This window comes from Benincasa hispida, chromosome 1 (genome assembly GCF_009727055.1).
Source record: "Benincasa hispida cultivar B227 chromosome 1, ASM972705v1, whole genome shotgun sequence".
Classification (NCBI taxonomy): domain Eukaryota; kingdom Viridiplantae; phylum Streptophyta; class Magnoliopsida; order Cucurbitales; family Cucurbitaceae; genus Benincasa; species Benincasa hispida.
Genome location: NC_052349.1, coordinates 2618591 through 2637180, shown reverse-complemented (window position 1 = coordinate 2637180; position 18590 = coordinate 2618591). Strand labels below are relative to the sequence as shown.

The 18590-nt window shown below is 42.4% G+C and overlaps 1 protein-coding gene across 1 annotated transcript; it reads left to right on the top strand.

Annotated features, from left to right (window-relative positions):
- Positions 1–9946: 9946 nt before the first annotated feature.
- LOC120074858 lies at positions 9947–14224 on the top strand. Its single transcript, XM_039028031.1, has 8 exons — positions 9947–10389; positions 11048–11130; positions 12641–12715; positions 12804–12859; positions 12974–13153; positions 13262–13469; positions 13585–13648; positions 13717–14224. Exons 1-8 carry the CDS (start codon positions 9947–9949, stop codon positions 14222–14224), a joined length of 1617 nt encoding a protein of 538 aa, XP_038883959.1.
- Positions 14225–18590: the final 4366 nt, after the last annotated feature.

The following is an 18590-nucleotide window of genomic DNA, read 5'->3' as shown; positions in this document are numbered from 1 at the left end:
AAGAAATCATCAACCTCGTAGTATACTAGTATTAAATGAAATGTTCAAAGAATCTACAGATAAATCAACAAAAGTTGTTGATCAAGTTGATCCTTTGACAAAAGTTGTAGAATGAAATTGGTTCATCACATCCTTCTCATGAATTAAGAATACCTCGACGTAATGGGAGGGGTATTCAACAGTTTGGAAGATACATGGATTTAACAGAAACTTAAGTTGTTATACCTGCTTAAAGAATCCATTGACCTTTAAACAAGCAATGGAAGATGTAGATAGAGACCAATGGATAAAAACCATGGACCTTGAAATGGAGTCAATGTACTTCAATTATGTCTGAGAACTTATATATCAACTAGATGGGGTAAAACATATTGGTTGTAAATGGATCTGTAAGAGAAAACGAGACCAAGCTGGTGAGGTACAAACCTATAAAATTAGACCAGTGGCAAAAGGTTTTACCCAAAAAGAGGGGATAAACTATGAAGAAACCTTCTCTTTTGTTGCCATGAATAAGTCTATTAGAATACTTTTATCCATTGCTGCCTTTTACGATGATGAAATATGGCAAATGGATGTCAAGACAACCTTTTCAAATGGTCATCTTAAAGAAAGTATTTATATGTCTCAACCAGAAAGGTTCATTGAATAGGGTCAAGAGCAAAAAGTTTGCATGCTTAAAAGATCCATTTATGGGTTAAAACAAGCATTTCCATCCTGGAATATAAGATTTGACACTGCGATCAAATCTTACGACTTTGAACAGAATGTTGACAAACCTTGTTTTTACAAGAAAATAGTCAACACAAATGTAGCTTTTCTAGTACTTTATGTTGATGATATCCTGCTCATGGTTTGTAGGTCCATTAGGTCTCACTACCAGCTCGTAAAAGGACTAAAACCTTAGAATAGCGTGTTGAGAGAATTTGAGATGTTCAAACTTGGTTTAGGGTTTGAAATATTATATTTGATATAATTGATGTCTAATTAATGAATTAATGTGAACCCTGAGCACTGATTTCTCTACTTATGTATGTTCCCTACTGAGACCAGTGTGGTGAGTAGGTTGATGTGAGAATTAATGTGTAATTATAGAGAAAAGAGTGAAAAGTTAGAAGAAAAGTTTGAGTTTGAAAGCTTGACTCTTGGGTAAAGCTTGAGAAAATTGGCTAAGTGTTGTGCCATGCGTTGGCCTTGCTCATTTGAGAGGTTATTTGGGCATAGGAGGAAGTTAAGGTGTGGCCAAGATAAAGGCAATGCGGCAGCCAAAGTCTTGAGAGGTTAGCAAAGCATGAGGTAGCCTCAAGTGTGCGCGAGCAGTAGACGTTGGGCGTTGGAGTTATACGCTGGACGATCGTGTAGCAATGAGCGGGTGTTGGACGATCGTGTAACAATGAGTAGGTGTAGGACGATCGTGTAGCAAATGCGCGGAGCTAGCGATGAGGTAGGCGATCGTGCAACAAGGGGCGATGTTGAGCGATGCAGTAGGCGATCGTGCAGCAAGATGCGACATTAGACGATGCGAAGGGTCGCGCTAAACGATAGCGCTATGCGATGGACGATAGTGTTGAGCGATGGGGCGTTGGCACTGCACAATCGGTATCGGCGCTAGACGATGATGCTGGTCAATGACGCTATGCGATGGGTATGGGCGCTAGATGATAGCCGTGCTGCGCTAGACAATGCGCGTCAGTGCTACACGATGGACATTAGCAAGATCTACACGATGGGCAGAGTTGTGTCGCCGGCTGTATGCTATGTGTCACAATCGCTCTTTCAGAAGCTTCTCTTAGCGATTGTGCGGCACTTGTTCCCGCTCACGAACAAGTCAGCCAACTCGATTACGGACTGCCGATGGCACACCGAGTGCTCTTTGCAACCTCCACCCCCGTTTTAGGGAAAACGGTTTTAGAAAACGGGTTTAGAGAAAAGGTTTTCGTAAGAAGATTTGTGAGTGTGAATAAAGAAAGAAAGATTGTAGTAGACTAGAAAGCAATAAGCAACAACAACGGCTTTATAGAGTACTACTCCGGGTATGAGGAAATGATGGTTAGTCTTATCCCCATATAGTGCATTCTGAACAAAAAGCCAACTGGCGCCCTTGCATATGCAAAAGGGCGAGTGGTCACTTACAATGAAAATGTAAAGAAAGCAAGCTAACTAAACTAATACAATACAGGATATGAAAGTAAGCTAGAAGGGGGTTGGATTGGGCATGCGGCCATGGGCAACAGGCCCTGGACAAGCTGACCGTTACATTCTCCCCACTTAATTGGTTGACATCCCCGTCAACCGACCTTGTTCAAATCTGCGATGGCTGGAGCTGCACTCTTCAAGTCTTCGGCCCACTCCCAACTGATCTCTTCGTCGGGGAGATCCTTCCATTTCACTAAGAACTCTGTCAGTTCTCGCCTGGGTCTTCCAATACGGCGCGTACGTTTATCTAGGATTTGTGCAACTTCTTTCTCAGCAGAACTCTTCATCGTGACCGGTGGGCGCCTTAGCATGTTTCGCTGTTCATCCTCGGGATCGGGATGATAGGGCTTCAGGATACTCACATGGATGACAGGATGAATCTTCATCCATGAGGGTAACTGAACCCTATATGAGGTTCTCCGACCTTCTCAATTACCTCCACTGGACCTTCATATTTCCTTACTAGCCGTTGGTCTCTCTGGCCTCGAAAACGAAACTGTTCCGGTCGTAGCTTGATCAGGACCTTGTCCCCAGCTTGAAACTCAAGGGCCCTCCGCTTCTTATCAGCCCACTTTTCATCCTCTTCGATGCTCTTTCTAGGTAGGCGCGAGTGATCTCAGAGGTTTTGCTCCACATTTTAGTGAAGTTATGTGCCTGAGGACTTTTGCCTGCATAAGGGTTGTCCACCAAGTGTGGCAAGAGTGGCTGTTTGCCGCACACCACTTCGAAGGGCGTTTTTCCGGTCGCGGAATCTTGTTGGCTATTGAAGCTGAACTGACCACATCTAACAATTGGACCCAATCTTCTGTCTAGCGTCGATAAAGTGACGTAGATATTCCTCGAGCATACTGTTGAAGCATTCCGTCTGACCGTCAGTTTGGGGATGATAGCTGAGGAGATATTCAGTGATGATCCCAATATTCTGAACAATTCTGTTCAGAATGTCCCAGTGAATCTTTCGTCCCGATGCTAACATGCTATGGAGACACCCATAATTTCACAATGTGTTTGAAGAACAGCTAGAGCAATCATCACGGCTGTGCACATTTTCGGCGTTGGGACGAACGTGGCATATTTCGAGAACCGGTCGATGATAACAAGGATCGATTCAAACTCTCCCACCTTGGGCAAATGGGTGATGAAGCTGAGAGACACACTCTCCCACGGTCTAAAGGGCACAGGTAGGGGTTCCAGCAGACCCGCTAATTTCGCCCTTTCAACCTTATCTTGTTGGCAGACAAGGCAAGTCTTGGTAAATTGCATGACATCGTCTCGAAGACTTGGCCAATAGTGCCTTGCTTCAAAAGGGCATAAGTCCTCTGCCAACCATTATGTCCTGCCCAGCGTGTGTCGTGACACTCCTTCATCAGCGACCTTCGTAACTCCCCGGATCTGGGGATGTAGAGGCATTGCCTTTGGTGTATAGTAGATCATCTTCCACCAGAACTGGCGTGTCTTCCCCTCTCTGGCCAACTGTAAGATGGCCTGCGCCGCTGCGTCATTTGTCAAGTGAGCTTTGACAGTTTCTCGTACTGTTGCACTCAACGTACTTGCTTATAGGCGGGCGAACATGCACAGGCGCATGTTCGCTCTTTCGGCTAAGAGCATCAGCCGCTTGGTTGCTTTTCCCGATCTATGTTCGAACTGGAAGTCGAACTCCGCTAGACATTCCTGCCACCGTGCTTGTTTCGACGACAACTTCGGTTGGTTGAAGAAGTGACAAATGGAGTTGTTGTCGGTCTTGACCAGAACTTGGCCCCAAGAGATACTGTCTCCAGGCCCTCAAGCAGTGAACTACTGCTACATCTCTTTCTCGGAGGCGGCATACCTCCGTTCGGCATCATTTAGTTTTCTACTCTCATACGCGATGGGTGTCCGTCTTGGAGGAGAACACCGCCCAACGCGAAGTCAGAAGCATCAGTCTCTACTTCAAATGGCTTGGTCACGTCGGCAATTCCGAGGACCGGCCCCTCAATCATCACTTTCTTTAGGCCCTCAAAGGCGGCCCTGACATTCGGGAGTCCAGCTCCATTGGCTATCCTTCTTCAACAGTTCGGTTAATGGCCCTGTTCTTCTCGAGAATCCTTCTACGAACCGCCTATAGTAGTTGGTTAGTCCGAGGAAGGATCGTAGTTCGGTCACGGATGATGGTACCCTCCAGTCTCTAATTGCAGCCACCTGTCTCTCTTCCATACCAATCCGACCACACTCAATCACGTGGCCGAGGAAATTTATGCGCTCTTGGGCAAAGGAGCACTTCTCTCTCTTTACATACAACTGATTTCTCCTCAGCTTTTCAAAGACTAGTTGGAGGTGATGTCGATGGTCCTCCAGCGAGGAACTATAGACCACAATGTCATCAAGATACACTACGACGAATTTGTCGAGGTATTCGTGAAACACTTGGTTCATTAGGGTACAGAACGTTGCTGGAGCATTAGTGAGGCCAAAGGGCATCACGAGGAATTCGAAGGCTCCGTATCTCGTGACACAGGTCGTCTTAGGTTCGTCTCCTTCAGCAATTCGAACCTGATAATATCAAGACCGTAGGTCCAGCTTCGAGAAATACTTAGCACCGTGAAGCTGATCAAATAAGTCAGTGATGATAGGAAGGGGATATTTGTTGCGGACTGTGAGCTTATTCAAGGCCCGATAGCCGATGCACAACCGGAGGCTCCCATCCTTCTTTTTCGGAACAGTACTAGGGCTCCAAAAGGAGCCTTCGCCGGTCTAATAAATCCTGCCTCTAACAACTCGTCTAACTGTTTCCGAAGCTCAGTCAATTCTGGCGGGGCCATCCGATATGCATTCTTGGCAGGCTGCTTTGCCCCTGGCAACAACTCAATCTCATGGTCAATCCCCCTTCGTGGGGGTAAGGACTTGGGCAAGCTTTTCGGCATGACGTCCCGATACTCTTCCAAGACAAATAGAACGTCTTGGGGGATCTCCTCTTCAGTGGACTCAACTGACTCTATCGGATGGCCATGAACGTGGGTTCGTCGTGGGCCAGGCCCTCTTCAATTGGAGGGCTGAGATCATTCTCACCCCATTTGGCTGCTTGTACTGGCTTTGGACTACGGTCGGTGAGATCCGGTAATGACCAAGCATTTGGCAAGGGGCATTGGTATGATTTATGTTTCAAGCAGAAATTCCATCCCCAGTACCACAGTCGAAATCATCCATTTTGACAATTACGAAGTCAACGAAGCCCTTCCAGTCTCCTAACTTCACCGGAGTTCTCTTCGCTATCCCCGTAATTGGTAGGGCTGCGGAATTCAAAGCTTTCATCTTCCCTGCATATCTTTCTCAATTCAATCAGGCGGCGAGCTTCCGTTTCAGCCATGAAGTTATGGGTAGCCCAGAGTCAACCATAGAGGTTTTGGTCGATCTTTGGTTGACCCAAGCGTCTACATACATGAGACCTTTCTCTAGTGGCTCCGTCGCCTTTCCCATATTCTTCTGAAGTGCAGATTAGGAATTTCAATGCCCCATCCTGAGATTCTCAATCAGCCGCTGGCTCGGTTACCGTCTCCTCCAGTTCAGCCTTGTCTTCGGAGGTAGAGGCTAATGTGGCTTGAAAAGCATTGAACGCAGTTCGATTAGGACATTCGCCCGCCCTGTGTGGCCCTCTACATATGAAACAAGACAGGGGCCGATTGTAATTGTTATGCTGTTGTGGCGGCCCCCCGCCAGTTGTTTCCTGATCTCGATTGGGACGATTTACGGTCCCCTCTGTGTTCTTGTCTCCTCCCCCAGGTCTGGGAGGACTGGAACGGCTATTTCTGTTTCCCCCATTGGAGGAAGTTGATTGCTTCCTCACATCTTGTGAGTCAGTGCTAAGGTCATATAGCCGTTCAGCTGCCGCGTAGGCAGAGGGAGATCCTGTACTCTCTGTTCGTATAGTTTTGATTTCGCCCACGGTTTGCCCTTCCACAAAGCAAAAGACCTTGTCCTTTTCAGACATATCTCGTATGTCCAACATGAGTCTGCAAATTGTTTTACATAGTCCCTGATGTTACCTGTTTGCTTTAGCTCTCGGAGTTTTCGTCGAGCCAAGATCTCGACATTTTCAGGGAAGAACTGCGAACGAAGTTCTTGTTTCAATCTATCCCAAGTATCAATAGTGCAGCGTCCTTCCTATATGTCTGTAAACCGTGATCTCCACCACAGTTTCGCATCTTCAACTAGATGCATCGTTGCTATTGTGACTTTCGACTCTTCAGTCACTGTGTTCGTCGCTTTGAAGTATTGCTCAAGGTCAAAGATAAAATTTTCCAGGGCTTTCGCTTCTCGCACCCCACAGAAAGGTTTCGGTTCTGGGATTTTTTATCGGCTCACTGCCATTGCTCCCCCAGGGGGGCTTGGTTCCCTACCGCTCGGATGGTGAGATTCACCCTAGCACTCACATCCGCTATCTCGGCTCTGACGACATCCAGGGCCGATCGAAAGTCTTCAGATAAATCGGTTACCATCTGAAGTATTACTTTTTGGGAGCTGTCCAGCTCTTCGACACGCTCCTCTTATGTGGGCAACAGAGCCCAAGCAGCTATCGCCTCGTTAAGCTGCCGGACCGTACTGTTTGTGTCTCGAGGGTCTCTACCCTCATCATCAATTCTCTGACGGGTAATCCGTCTAGGCGGCCTACCACCGCATCAATTCCATCGGCTTTCTCGGCAACTTCTTGTAGCCGAGTCTCAAGGAAACGAACATTATCTGGGACCTCTCTCAAGTAGAGCATTTGTTCTTCCATCTCTACCAATCTGTCCACATGGGACTTGTTCAGGTTCTTCGTCGCGACATGATCACTGATCTTCCCTCTATAAGCCAACCTGGCTCTGATACAAACTGTCACAATCGCTCTTTTGGAAGCTTCTCTTAGCGATTGTGTGGCACTTGTTCCCGCTCACGAACAAGTCAGCCAACTCGATTACGGACTGCCGATGGCACACCGAGTGCCTCTTGCAACCTCCACCCCCGTTTTAGGGAAAACGGTTTTAGAAAACAGGTTTAGAGAAAAGGTTTTCGTAAGAAGATTTGTGTGTGTGAATAAAGAAAGAAAGATTGTAGTAGACTAGAAAGCAATAAGCAACAACAACGGCTTTATAGAGTACTACTCCGGGTATGAGGAAATGATGGTTAGTCTTATCCCCATATAGTGCATTCTGAACAAAAAGCCAACTGGCGCCCTTGCATATGCAAAAGGGCGAGTGGTCACTTACAATGAAAATGTAAAGAAAGCAAGCTAACTAAACTAATACAATACATGATATGAAAGTAAGCTAGAAGGGGGTTGGATTGGGCATGTGGCCATGGGCAACAGGCCCTGGACAAGCATGACCGTTACACTATGCATTGGGCGAGGGCGAGATCGTCGGTTGACAAGCATCATCGTGAGATCACTAAATGATGAAGCGATAAGCTAAATGATTGGACTTATATTGATCGGCATTAATCACCGATTAAAAGCACCATATGTCCTTAGCACCGGATTTAACTCCATGAAAAATGAAGTGTCATGCTATGCTTTAATGAGAAGCGGTGGAAAGCAATATAAAAAAGGGAGGCCAAACTTCAAACGATCAGTTTGATCATTCCTCCGTGTAAATTTAGAGTTCTTGGTGTTGTTGGAAAGCTCTGAGTGTCTACTTTAAGAGGTGACACTGCCAGAAGAAGTCCTCAACGGATTCAGGCTGGAGAAGGAGAGAAAGGACCAGAGATTATGTTCTCGGATGAATCTGATCCATCGTTAAACAATTGAGTCTCTAGGACAGACCGCAAGGATTATGAAGCTGAAATTTTGAGGTAAGATTCCTAAGATAATTATTAACAAGTTTTTAGAAGGAAATTTCTTGAGACGAGCTTTGAAATTTGAGTTATTAATTTCGTAAGTTGAATCTGGAATTTCATGAACAAGCAGGCAGCTGCTTGAGTTGAGTAAGCTGACAACTCGAAGGAAATGCTTGAACAGACCAAGGGCTAAGTTTTTCCGTGTGTTGGACCTGCTGTGTAGGCCAAGGAGAGCTTGCAGTGGAGTCTTGGATGCATAAGCAGCCTTGAAGACAACCATATGCAGCTGTAAGCACACTTAGAGAGAAAAGTGTTGGTTGCATAAGTGGTGTTGCGTTTGTGAAGAGCGGTTGGAAGCTTTACATGAGCCAAATCTCAAAGAAATTCCTAATTATTAAGGTATAGAGCAAGGTGCATTGACTGAAAGTCTTCAAAAGGGAAGGCTAAACGCAAAGCTTAATTAAGGGTTAATCTCAAAAGGGAGGCTTATGTTAGTAGCTAATATATGCTTTTGTATCCACAGGATTGACACCAGGGATAAAAGCATATCGACCTTTGAGAAATAGTTCTAAAAGTTGTGAGTGACTAAATATTTACAATGTTTTAAAGAAATCATGTTTTAAAGAAAGATTATTATCATGCCAGCTAGTTTTGCAAAGTAAATTCCAAGCAAACCATGAGTTATGTTTTATACGCATGCTATGTATGAAAGTTTATTGAAAAATTGTTTATGTGTGTTAATTACACCAAGCATACATTAGTATCTTTAAAGACATGTTTTCTATGCATTATTCTTTACGTGCTTTAAAGAGAAATCATTGTATGACTAGTTTTACTTGAAACTTGGTATCGAGGGACATTTGAGAAGGTATCCGAGCAACTCAATACTGAGGGACGTTTGAGAAGGTATCTCAGCAAAAGTACCTAAGGTACGATGGTACTTAGTTATGGCCACGTGCACGTAGGTAGTTAAAGTCAGAGATTGAGCAAAAGGGTTCTCTCTTGAAGAGCAGTTGATGTTGGGATTTACCTACAGCAGGGTTATTCTCAATTAAGTAACAATTTAATGTTTTACGATGAAAATAGCTTTATATGATTTATTCTTAGAAAATGTTTATATTACAGTACAAGGTTACTGCAGAAATTTATATTTCAATTTAATCTCTTTATTGAGATTTTTGCATGAGAATCAATGTTCTTTCTTAAGTCACTCACTGGGCTAGCAAGCTCACCCCGTTTTCAAATGTTTTTCTTCTCTCAGGTAGTGGTCAAATCCTCATGAGGTAGCTCTGCATCTACTCTGCCACTCAAGGACAAAGTTATTATAACCCATCTGTTAGGTGGTTACTGTAAATATTGTGCACATGTTACAGTTGTTCATATAGAGACTATGTTTTGGGTATCGGAACTTGTGAAACTAGTGATGTAATCTCTGTAATTTTTTTTTTTTGTTTAACACTTAATGTTTTCTTTAGCCATAGAGGCATCCGTTGTGTATGAGATTGCATGTTGGTATCATAGTTATTTTCGCTAGAGTTACTAGGCAGTAAGTGTCAGCAAAAGGGTTGATAACTGCTATAGTCATGTCCTTCCCTAGGCTCAGAGAGTAGTCTGGGAGGGGGTATGACAGTTTGGTATCAGAGCATAAGTTCTGGGAAGGTTAAAGAGTTAGTTGATACCATTTGGTATCAAAGCATGAAATTTTAAGTGAACGAGAGAGTTCAGGCATTAGATTAAGTCTCATAACTAAGTCCCTAACATGTGTACTTGCTAATTAGGCAAGGATGCCAAGGAAAAGTGGCAGGCTGAGCAGGCAGGCGGAGGAGAGGAATGTTGACCCTACAAGCAGAGGCCCTGAAGTTAGACAGGACCCAAATTCGAAGGGGAAGAGAGTTAGAGACCTAGTAGGGCAAGAGACGACTTTTGTAAATGAGCCAAGTACCCCACGGGTAGATGCAGATCCCAGATGGAGGATCGAGTATTTGATAGAATCGCCCAGAGATTGGCCACGAGTGTAAGATCAATTCAAACCGATCCAGACAAGAAATTCGATGTCGAGAGACTGAAAGCTTTAAGTGCCACGATGCTCGATGGAGCCATAGATCCAGTAGATGCTAAGGTCTGGTTGGACTTGATTGAGAAATGTTTTAATGTTATAAGATGCCCTAAAGACCATAAGGTCAGGTTATCGACATTCTTGCTGCAGAAAGGGGCTGAAAAATGGTGGAAAGTGATATTGGCCAAGAGAAGCAGTTCTGAAGCTATGACTTGGCCTGAGTTTAGACAAGTATTTGCGGATAAATACTACCCTAGTGCTTTTAAAAAAGCAAAAAGGGAGGAGTTTCTTAGGCTGACTCAGGGATCGATGACGGTTGTTGAGTACGAGCAAAGATTTACAGAGTTATCTCAGTATGCCCTTCCGATCATCGCGGAAGAGAATGAGAGATTAAGGAAATTTGAAAATGGCCTAAGAAGAAAGATACGTACACTCGTTACCTCTACAGCTAATTGGGTGAATTTCACTCAGTTAGTTGAGACCACTATCAGAGTTTAGCAGAGTGTAGCAATGGTAGATATACTCCAGCTAGGTGCGGAGCAGTTCAGGACTCCAGGGGAAACGAGAGGTAAGAGTTTTAGACCCCTGTTCTCTGGACAGTCAGGTATGAAGAGTTATGAAGGCGCGAGCCAACAGGGTTTGGGTCGAACAAAGAGGTGTTACCTAGGTTGTAGACCAAACTAGAGCGACCGGAGCCAGAGGTGAGGGATCCGGCACAACTAAGTAGAAAGGGGTAGCTGGACGACCCTAACAGCAATAACAACAGCAGCAACAACAGGGTAGAGTGTACATTGTGACACACCAGGAAGCAAAAGAGGTCCCAAATGTCGTAACTGATACGATAACTTTATGTAATCAGTCCTCTTATGTGTTATTTAATCCTGGTGCTACGCACTCATTTGTATCTAGCATGTTTGCATTGCATATAGATAGAGTGCTTAAGCGTATAAATGAGGATTTGTTTATCTCTACGCATATAGGAGATACTCTAGTTGTACATGAGTACTACAGGAATTGTGAAGTACTTCTTGGGAATCAGAGTTCATGGGTTGACTTGATTCAACTAGAGTTACTAGTGTTTGATGTTATCTTAGGCATGTTACTATGCTATTATGGATTGTTTTAAGAAAGAGATAGTGTTTAGAAAACTAAGTGAATAAGAAATAATCCTGGTAGGATGTAAAAGAATACTTCCAAGAAGTCTAATATCAGCAGTGAAGGTTGGAAAGCTGCTGAGTAAGGGATGTGAAGCTTATTTAGTCTATGCAGCGGTTTCACAAAATAGAAAGCTAAGACCTGAGGATGAACGTGGTACAAGAATTCTTAGATGTGTTCCCTGAAGAGCTACCAGGCTTACCACCTGACAGGGAAGTTGAGTTTACTATTGAGTTAGTCCCAGGTATAGCACCTATATCCCAGGCACTATATAAGATGGCACCAGTCGAACTGAAGGAGTTGAAAGTTCAGTTACAGGAACTTGTGGATAAGGGGTACGTTAGACCCAGTGTGTCGCCTTAGGGAGCGTCAGTCTTATTTGTCAAAAAGAAATATAGTACTCTCAAATTATGTATGGATTATAGACAGTTGAATAAGGTGACCATTAAGAATAAGTACCCATTGCCTCGTATAGATGATCTTTTCGATCAGTTAAAGGGAGCCACGGTGTTCTCTAAGATAGATTTGAGATCAAGTTACCACCAGTTGAAGGTGAAGAAAACAGATGTTCCCAAGATTGCTTTCAAGACCAGGTATGGACATTATGAGTTCCTAGTAATGCGTTTGGTTTTATGAAAGCTCCTGCAGTATTTATGGATTTGATGAGTAAGATATTTCATCCTTACCTAGATCAGTTTGTGATAGTTTTCATAGACGATATACTAGTATATTCCAGTAGTGTAGAGAAACACAAGGAACATCTGAGGTTAGTATTGCAAATGCTAAGAGAAAAGAAACTATATGCCAAGTTTAGTAAGTGTGATTTTTGGTTAAATCAAGTTGTATTTCTTGGGCATATAGTTTTAGCTGACGGAGTCAATGTATATTTCCAAAAGACAGAAGCGATAGTTAACTGGGAACGACCCATGATTATAACAGAAGTATGCAGTTTTCTGGGTTTAGTAGGATATTACAGGAGATTCGTGGAGGGCTTTTCTAAGATAGCTCTACCATTGACAAACCTGACCAGAAAAGATGTGAAGTTTGAGTGGTCGCCAGAATGCGAGCATAGTTTTAAAGAGTTGAAACAGAGGTTAGTGTCAGCACCAATGTTAACTCTACCTACACCAGGTAAAAAGTTTGAGATTTATTGTGATGCATTCCGATGAGGATTAGGATATGTGCTGATGTAGGAAGGAAAGGTAGTGGCCTATGCTTCTTGTCAGTTAAAGAAGCATGAATGTAACTACCCTACGCACAATTTAGAGTTAGCAGCAGTTGTGTTGGCTCTAAAGTTGTGGAGACATTACCTGTTTGGTGAACGTTGTCATATATTCACTGATCATAAGAGTCTAAAGTATATCTTTCATCAGAAAGAGCTAAACTTGAGACAGAGAAGATGGATCAAGTTGATCAAATATTATAACTGTACAATTGATTACCACCCAGGTAAAACAAATGTGGTGGCTGATGCTCTTAGTAGAAAGACCAGATCAGCCAGAGCTATTATCTTTACAGTAAGAGGTGTACTGATAGTTAGCTAAAGCAGCATTATCAATTGGTCAGACATGAGGTTTGATAGCTTCATTTCAAGTACATCCTACTCTCGTAGATGATATTCTACGTGAACAGCTAGGAGATTCTGATCTTCAGAAGTTAGCTGAAGAAGTAAGTAAATGTCTAAGAACGGACTACTAGTTAAGAGCAGACACAGTGTTATCAAAAGAAGGTATGGTATGTGCACCTAATACCTTAGCACTTAAACAAGCTATTTTGGAATAGGCACATAGTTTGGCTAATGTTATGCATCCAGGCAGTACGAAGGTGTACAAAACATTAAAGAAGTCGTACTTGTGGCCTGGTATGAAAAGAGAAATAGCAGAGTATGTTGACAGATGTTTAGTATGTCAACAAGTTAAGCCTGAACGACAGAGGCCAACAGGATTGCTTAATCCACTCCTAGTACCAGAGTGAAAGTGGGAGCATGTTACGATGGATTTCCTATTTGGTTTACCTAGGACATCAGCGAGCTATGATGGTATATGGGTAATTGTGGAAAAATTGACAAAGACAGCTAAGTTTTTACCTATTAAAGTTACTTCTACCCTAGACCAGTTAGCTAAGTTGTATAATGACAGAATTGTGAGTCAGTTTGGGGCTCTAGTTTCGATTGTATCAGACCGAGATTCCAGGTTTACATCGAAGTTTTGGCCTAGCTTGCAGAAAGTTATGGGTACCAAGCTATATTTCAGTACAGCTTTTCATCCACAAACGGATGGTTAGTCTTAGCGGAAAATTCAGACACTAGAGGACATGCTGAGGGCATGTGTATTGCAGTTTAAGGGCAGTTGGGATACGCATCTATCATTGATCGAATTTGCGTATAACAACAGTTACCATTCAAGTATTGGAATGGCACCGTATGAGGCTTTATATGGAAGACCATGTAGAACTTCGGTATGTTGGAATGAAGTCGATGAAAGGAAATTATTAGGCCCATGACTTGTTCAACAGACGTTAAACAGTGTTAAGAATATAAAAGAAAATCTTAAAACAGCTGGAGACAGACAAAAGAGTTATGCTGATAAGCGGAGAAGGGAATTGGAATTTGAAGTTGGCGATAAAGTATTTCTTAAGTTGTCTCCGTGGAAAGGAATACTCAGGTTTCGTAGGAAAGGGAAGTTGAGCCCGAGATACATTCGACCTTACGAGATAATAGAGAGGGTTGACCCAATGGCTTATAGGTTGGAATTACCTCTAGAATTATCTCGTATCCATGATGTGTTTCATGTGTCAATGCTAAGAAAGTATGTGCTAGATCCTACCCATGTGTTACCTGAGCAACCAGTGCAGTTGAAAGAGAATTTGTCCTACGAAGAGGAACCAGTGAAGATTCTTGACAGAAAAGAGCAAGTCTTAAGGAATAAGACAATATCATTGGTAAAGGTACTATGGCAAAACCATAGCACTGAAGAAGTTACATGGGAAGCTGAAGAGCAAATGAAAAACAAGTATTTGCAGTTGTTTAATTGATGAACTTGTAGCGAAATTTCGAGGACAAAATTTTCTTAAGGGGGAGGTAAATGTGAATCCTGAGCCTTGATTTCTCTATTTGTGTATGTTCCCTACTGAGACCAGTGTGGTAAGTAGGTTGATGCGATAATTAATGTGTAATCATAGAGAAAAGGGTGAAAAGTTAAAAGAAAAGTTTGAAAGCTTGACTCTTGGGTAAAGCTGGAGAAAATTGGCTAAGTGTCATGCGTTGGAGGCTAGAAAATTGGCTAAGTGTTGTGCCATGTGTTGACCTTGCTCATTTGAGAGGTTATTTGGGTATAGGAGGAAGTTAAGGTGTGGCCAAAAGAAAGGCTATGCGTGGACAAGCATGCGGCAACCAAAGTCTTGAGGGGTTAGCAAAACATGCGACAGCCTCAAGTGTACGCGAGCAGTGGGCCTGGGCGTTGGAGTTGTGCACTGGACAATCGTGTAGCAATGAGTGGGCACTGGACGATCATGTAGCAAATACGCGGAGCTACACGATGAGGTAGGCGATCGTGTAGCAAGGGACGACACTGAGCGATGCGGTAGGTGATCATGCGGCAAGGTGTGGCGCTAGACGATGCGAAGGATCGCGCTAGCGCTATGCGATGGACGATAGCATTAAGCGATGGGGCGTTGGCACTGCACGATTGGCATCAGCGCTAAATGATGACGTTGGGTGATGGTGCTATGTGATGGACGTGGGCGCTAGACAATAGTCATGCTGCGCTACACGATGGGCATCAGTGAGATCAGCACGATGGGTAAGAGTTGTGCAGCAGGCTATGTGCTATGCGTTTGGCGAGAGCGAGATCGTCAAGTGACAAGCATCGGCGTGAGGTCACTAAACAATGAGCTACATGATGGGGCGGTGAGCTAAACAATTGGATTTGTATTGATCGGCATTAATCATCGATTAAAAGCATCAGATGTCTTTAGCACCAGATTTAACTCCATGAAAAATGAAGTGTCGTGCTATGCTCTAATGAGAAACGGTGTACAGCAGTATAAAAAGGGGAAGCCAAACTTTAAACGATCAGTTTGATCATTTCTGTAATGACCCAACCCCCTAGGACTCAAGTTGGACCGTTACTAAACACATGCATGCATGGAACTTAAAACGACACTCTTTTATAGTGAAATAAATAAGGTAAATTCAAAAGATCTTCATTAAATTCAAATATTAAAAACAGACGATAGGGTACCCTTAAATCATAAATGATAATAAATAGGCTTGAAAACAAATCTTAATAGTAAGTTTCAAACATCAAAACTGAAAGTTGAAAAACATAAAAAGAAATCTAAATATCATAAGCGAAAGCATAGAACTGGTCCCGGTGGCTCAATCACAGATTCCAGTTGTCAATTGTTGGTGCATCTCGACCTTTATCTGAAACAACGACATGAGAAAGGAAGAGTATAATATACTCAATAAGTAACCCCACTACTGGGGTCAGGCTAGGAATCTATGTCCTCTAGACGCCTATCTCTGGTGGTACATATAAACTTCTCTAGTCCTCATGGGACACATACATACATGAAAAACTGATCTTTATCCTACTGTAGTTAAGTATGACCATTACCACTAGTAAGCCCCATAGAACTCACAACCTCTGGTGAATCTCGAAAGAAAGCACCACCTCTAATGAATCCCAAAGGAAATACAACCTCTGGTGGATCCCGAAGGAAACACAACCTCTAATGAATCCCAAAGAAAACATAACATCTGGTGAATCCCGAAGGAAACACAACCTTTGGTGAATCCCGAAGGATAACACCACCTCTAGTGAATCCCGAAGGAAACACAACATCTAGTGGGCATTTAACTAACTAGTGAGGACACTATCACAATCTCAACATCACAAGTATCACAACATGGTTCTATAACATACATATACACCTCAACATCATGGTTCTACAACATACATATACGCCTCAATATCCTCAGATCAAATACAACCTCATGGAATCGAATATCATCTCATGCTAGCTGTAATAAAAATTTATGATCATTGATTGTGTAGTTAAAAACTTGTTACGTCTTTGACGTATGCGCTTTGCGACAATGATAATATGCAATTCTACGTTCTAAATGATGTATGCGGTGATGTTTAGATGCTTCTGTAGTATGCGTTCGTGTAGTGTATGCGTGTCACAAGTTTTCTTACACTAGAATCAAGTATAATTCCAACGCAAGTTTCTCAGAGTGATCTGAGGTCGAACATGGGCATTGTGAGAATTAATGCGATACTTATGTGGTATATGCGACCAGTAAACATAAAGAATAATGTATTGATTTGAGAAAAGTAAAATTGCAATAAAGAATAGAATGCGATGATAAAAAAAAAAAGTGCGGTAAAATAAAATGCACTGATAAATAAATTGCGGTGATAAGTAAAGTTGCGGTAATAAAATAAGTTGCAATAATAAAGTAGAATGTGGTGATAAATAAATGAATAAACAAATAATATACAAGTTGAGGATTGGCTGTGAAGATGTGCAAAAGTATCTGATGAATGCGGTGGCAAGTCTTGTGAAATGAGTCAGAAAGAAAATGGGTTGAGGGAAAGGACATCGCAAGTTCGTCAATCTTGTTGAGGACGCAACTAAGGTTCCGCTTTCCCTTGGCTTACACCTTTCAGTGATCGGTCGTGTTCCCATATGTCTATGGTGAAACAGGGATGAACGTGATGAATACAAGGTTGTTTCCATCTCTGGAAGTACTTCTCACTTTAGTTACCGCATTCTTCCAACCTTCTTTCGAGAGGCGGAATAACATCTTCACTTTTGCTCTCACAGGTGAAGATGCCGTTGAGCATGCATTAGCTAAACTCAGCCGATTTCTTCAACAAGGATTAACTTACTCGCATAATCCTTCCCCTTTACCCTGAAGGGTTGATTACACATAGTAAAAGAAATGGATGATGAATGTATGGTGAAGAACAGAGAGATGATAATGAATACGGTAATGACATTGAAATCTAAACATAAGCGTTTGTTACAGATAGTGAATGAAAGTTTAAAGATGAACACAGTAGATGAATGGAAAATAAGAACAAATACGGAAAAAGTGTCAATGTCTTGATATGGATCCTGATCGGAGACGATTTTCATGCCGGCGTGTGGTAGAAATGGAGTGGAAAGTTCCCTCTCAGGCTTGTTTTCCAGGTAGAAATGATCCTTTGCACAGAGCTTCTTCTTCGAGAATGGAAATAATTGCTTGCTTCAGAGACTTACCTCTCGGTCTTGTCTCGTCTTTCTCCCCGAAATTCTATGAATTGTCTCTTCATACCAGCCTCCTTTCTTTGAATTTGATGAAACTATTTATAGACCTTGGCTCTTTCTACATTATTGATCCCGCTCAAAAAAGCTGATAATTCCTGCCATGGCATAGTGGAAACATCCGCTCTGCTCCACGTTCAATTTGTCATAATTGTACAACAGAAAAGCTATACAATGTAAAAAGTCCTTGCGAATGCGTTGCTCTTTACATCTTCGATTGATCGTTGCATGCGGTGTAATTGCTTTGATCTTTTATCGATTGCCGCATGCGGTGGAAATGCGTTGATCGTTTGAGTCTATGATTGATTGTCGCACGCACTGCAATTGCGTTGTTCTTTTTCGTTCTTGATCGATTGCTGCATGTAATGTGGATGCGTTGTTCATTTTTGTTCTTGAGCAGTTGTCACATGTGGTGACCTGTTTCCTGCAAAACAAAGACTTGGACATTCCATTTTGTCATCGCAATAGTGTTAGCGGGTGTGCTTACGACACTTTACAATTTTTGCGATTCTAAGCCAATTTCTATAAGGTCGACGCAACTTTTCCTTCTTTTTGCCGCATAATCTAAATAAAACGGTATAAATAACTTGTATTTCTACAAGTTATCACTAGCATTCAGGTATCTATGTGCACAATTAATCTTTCAAATCCTCATACAAGAACATACATCGGTTATACTATACTATCAGTCTATCATGTTATCGTTCTGTCATAATATCAATCTGTCATGCTAGCATACATCTAGTGTCTGGCTCGTGGGAAATTTTCAGTAGTAAGATTACTTACCTCGATACTAGATTCAGATATCGATCCAAGCGGCAACCTTCAATAATCAATCTTTGAATTCAATTCCCCAACGAAGCCTAAGCAACAACCACCCTCAAAATTCCAATCTCCAAAATCTTCATTCAATCAGACCCTACTTCCAACTTTTAATCCCTTTCTTTCTTAAAATTTTCAATTCACAAAGAATTTAACTAACTCCCTTCCACAATGAAATTAATTCTTGACATTAATTTCAAATTAAATTTGTGTGACATAACCTTCTTCCAAAATGAAATTAATTCTTGATATTAATTTC

Excerpts from the sequence above, each read along its gene's own strand:
- LOC120074858 (XM_039028031.1), top strand. The coding sequence starts at position 9,947 with ATGGAGGATCGAGTATTTGATAGAATCGCCCAGAGATTGGCCACGAGT. Across the intron at positions 11,131-12,640 it reads AGTGTTTGATGTTATCTTAG|GTAAAACAAATGTGGTGGCT; the intron begins GCATGTTACTAT and ends ATTACCACCCAG. Across the intron at positions 13,470-13,584 it reads TTTTCATCCACAAACGGATG|TTACCATTCAAGTATTGGAA; the intron begins GTTAGTCTTAGC and ends GTATAACAACAG.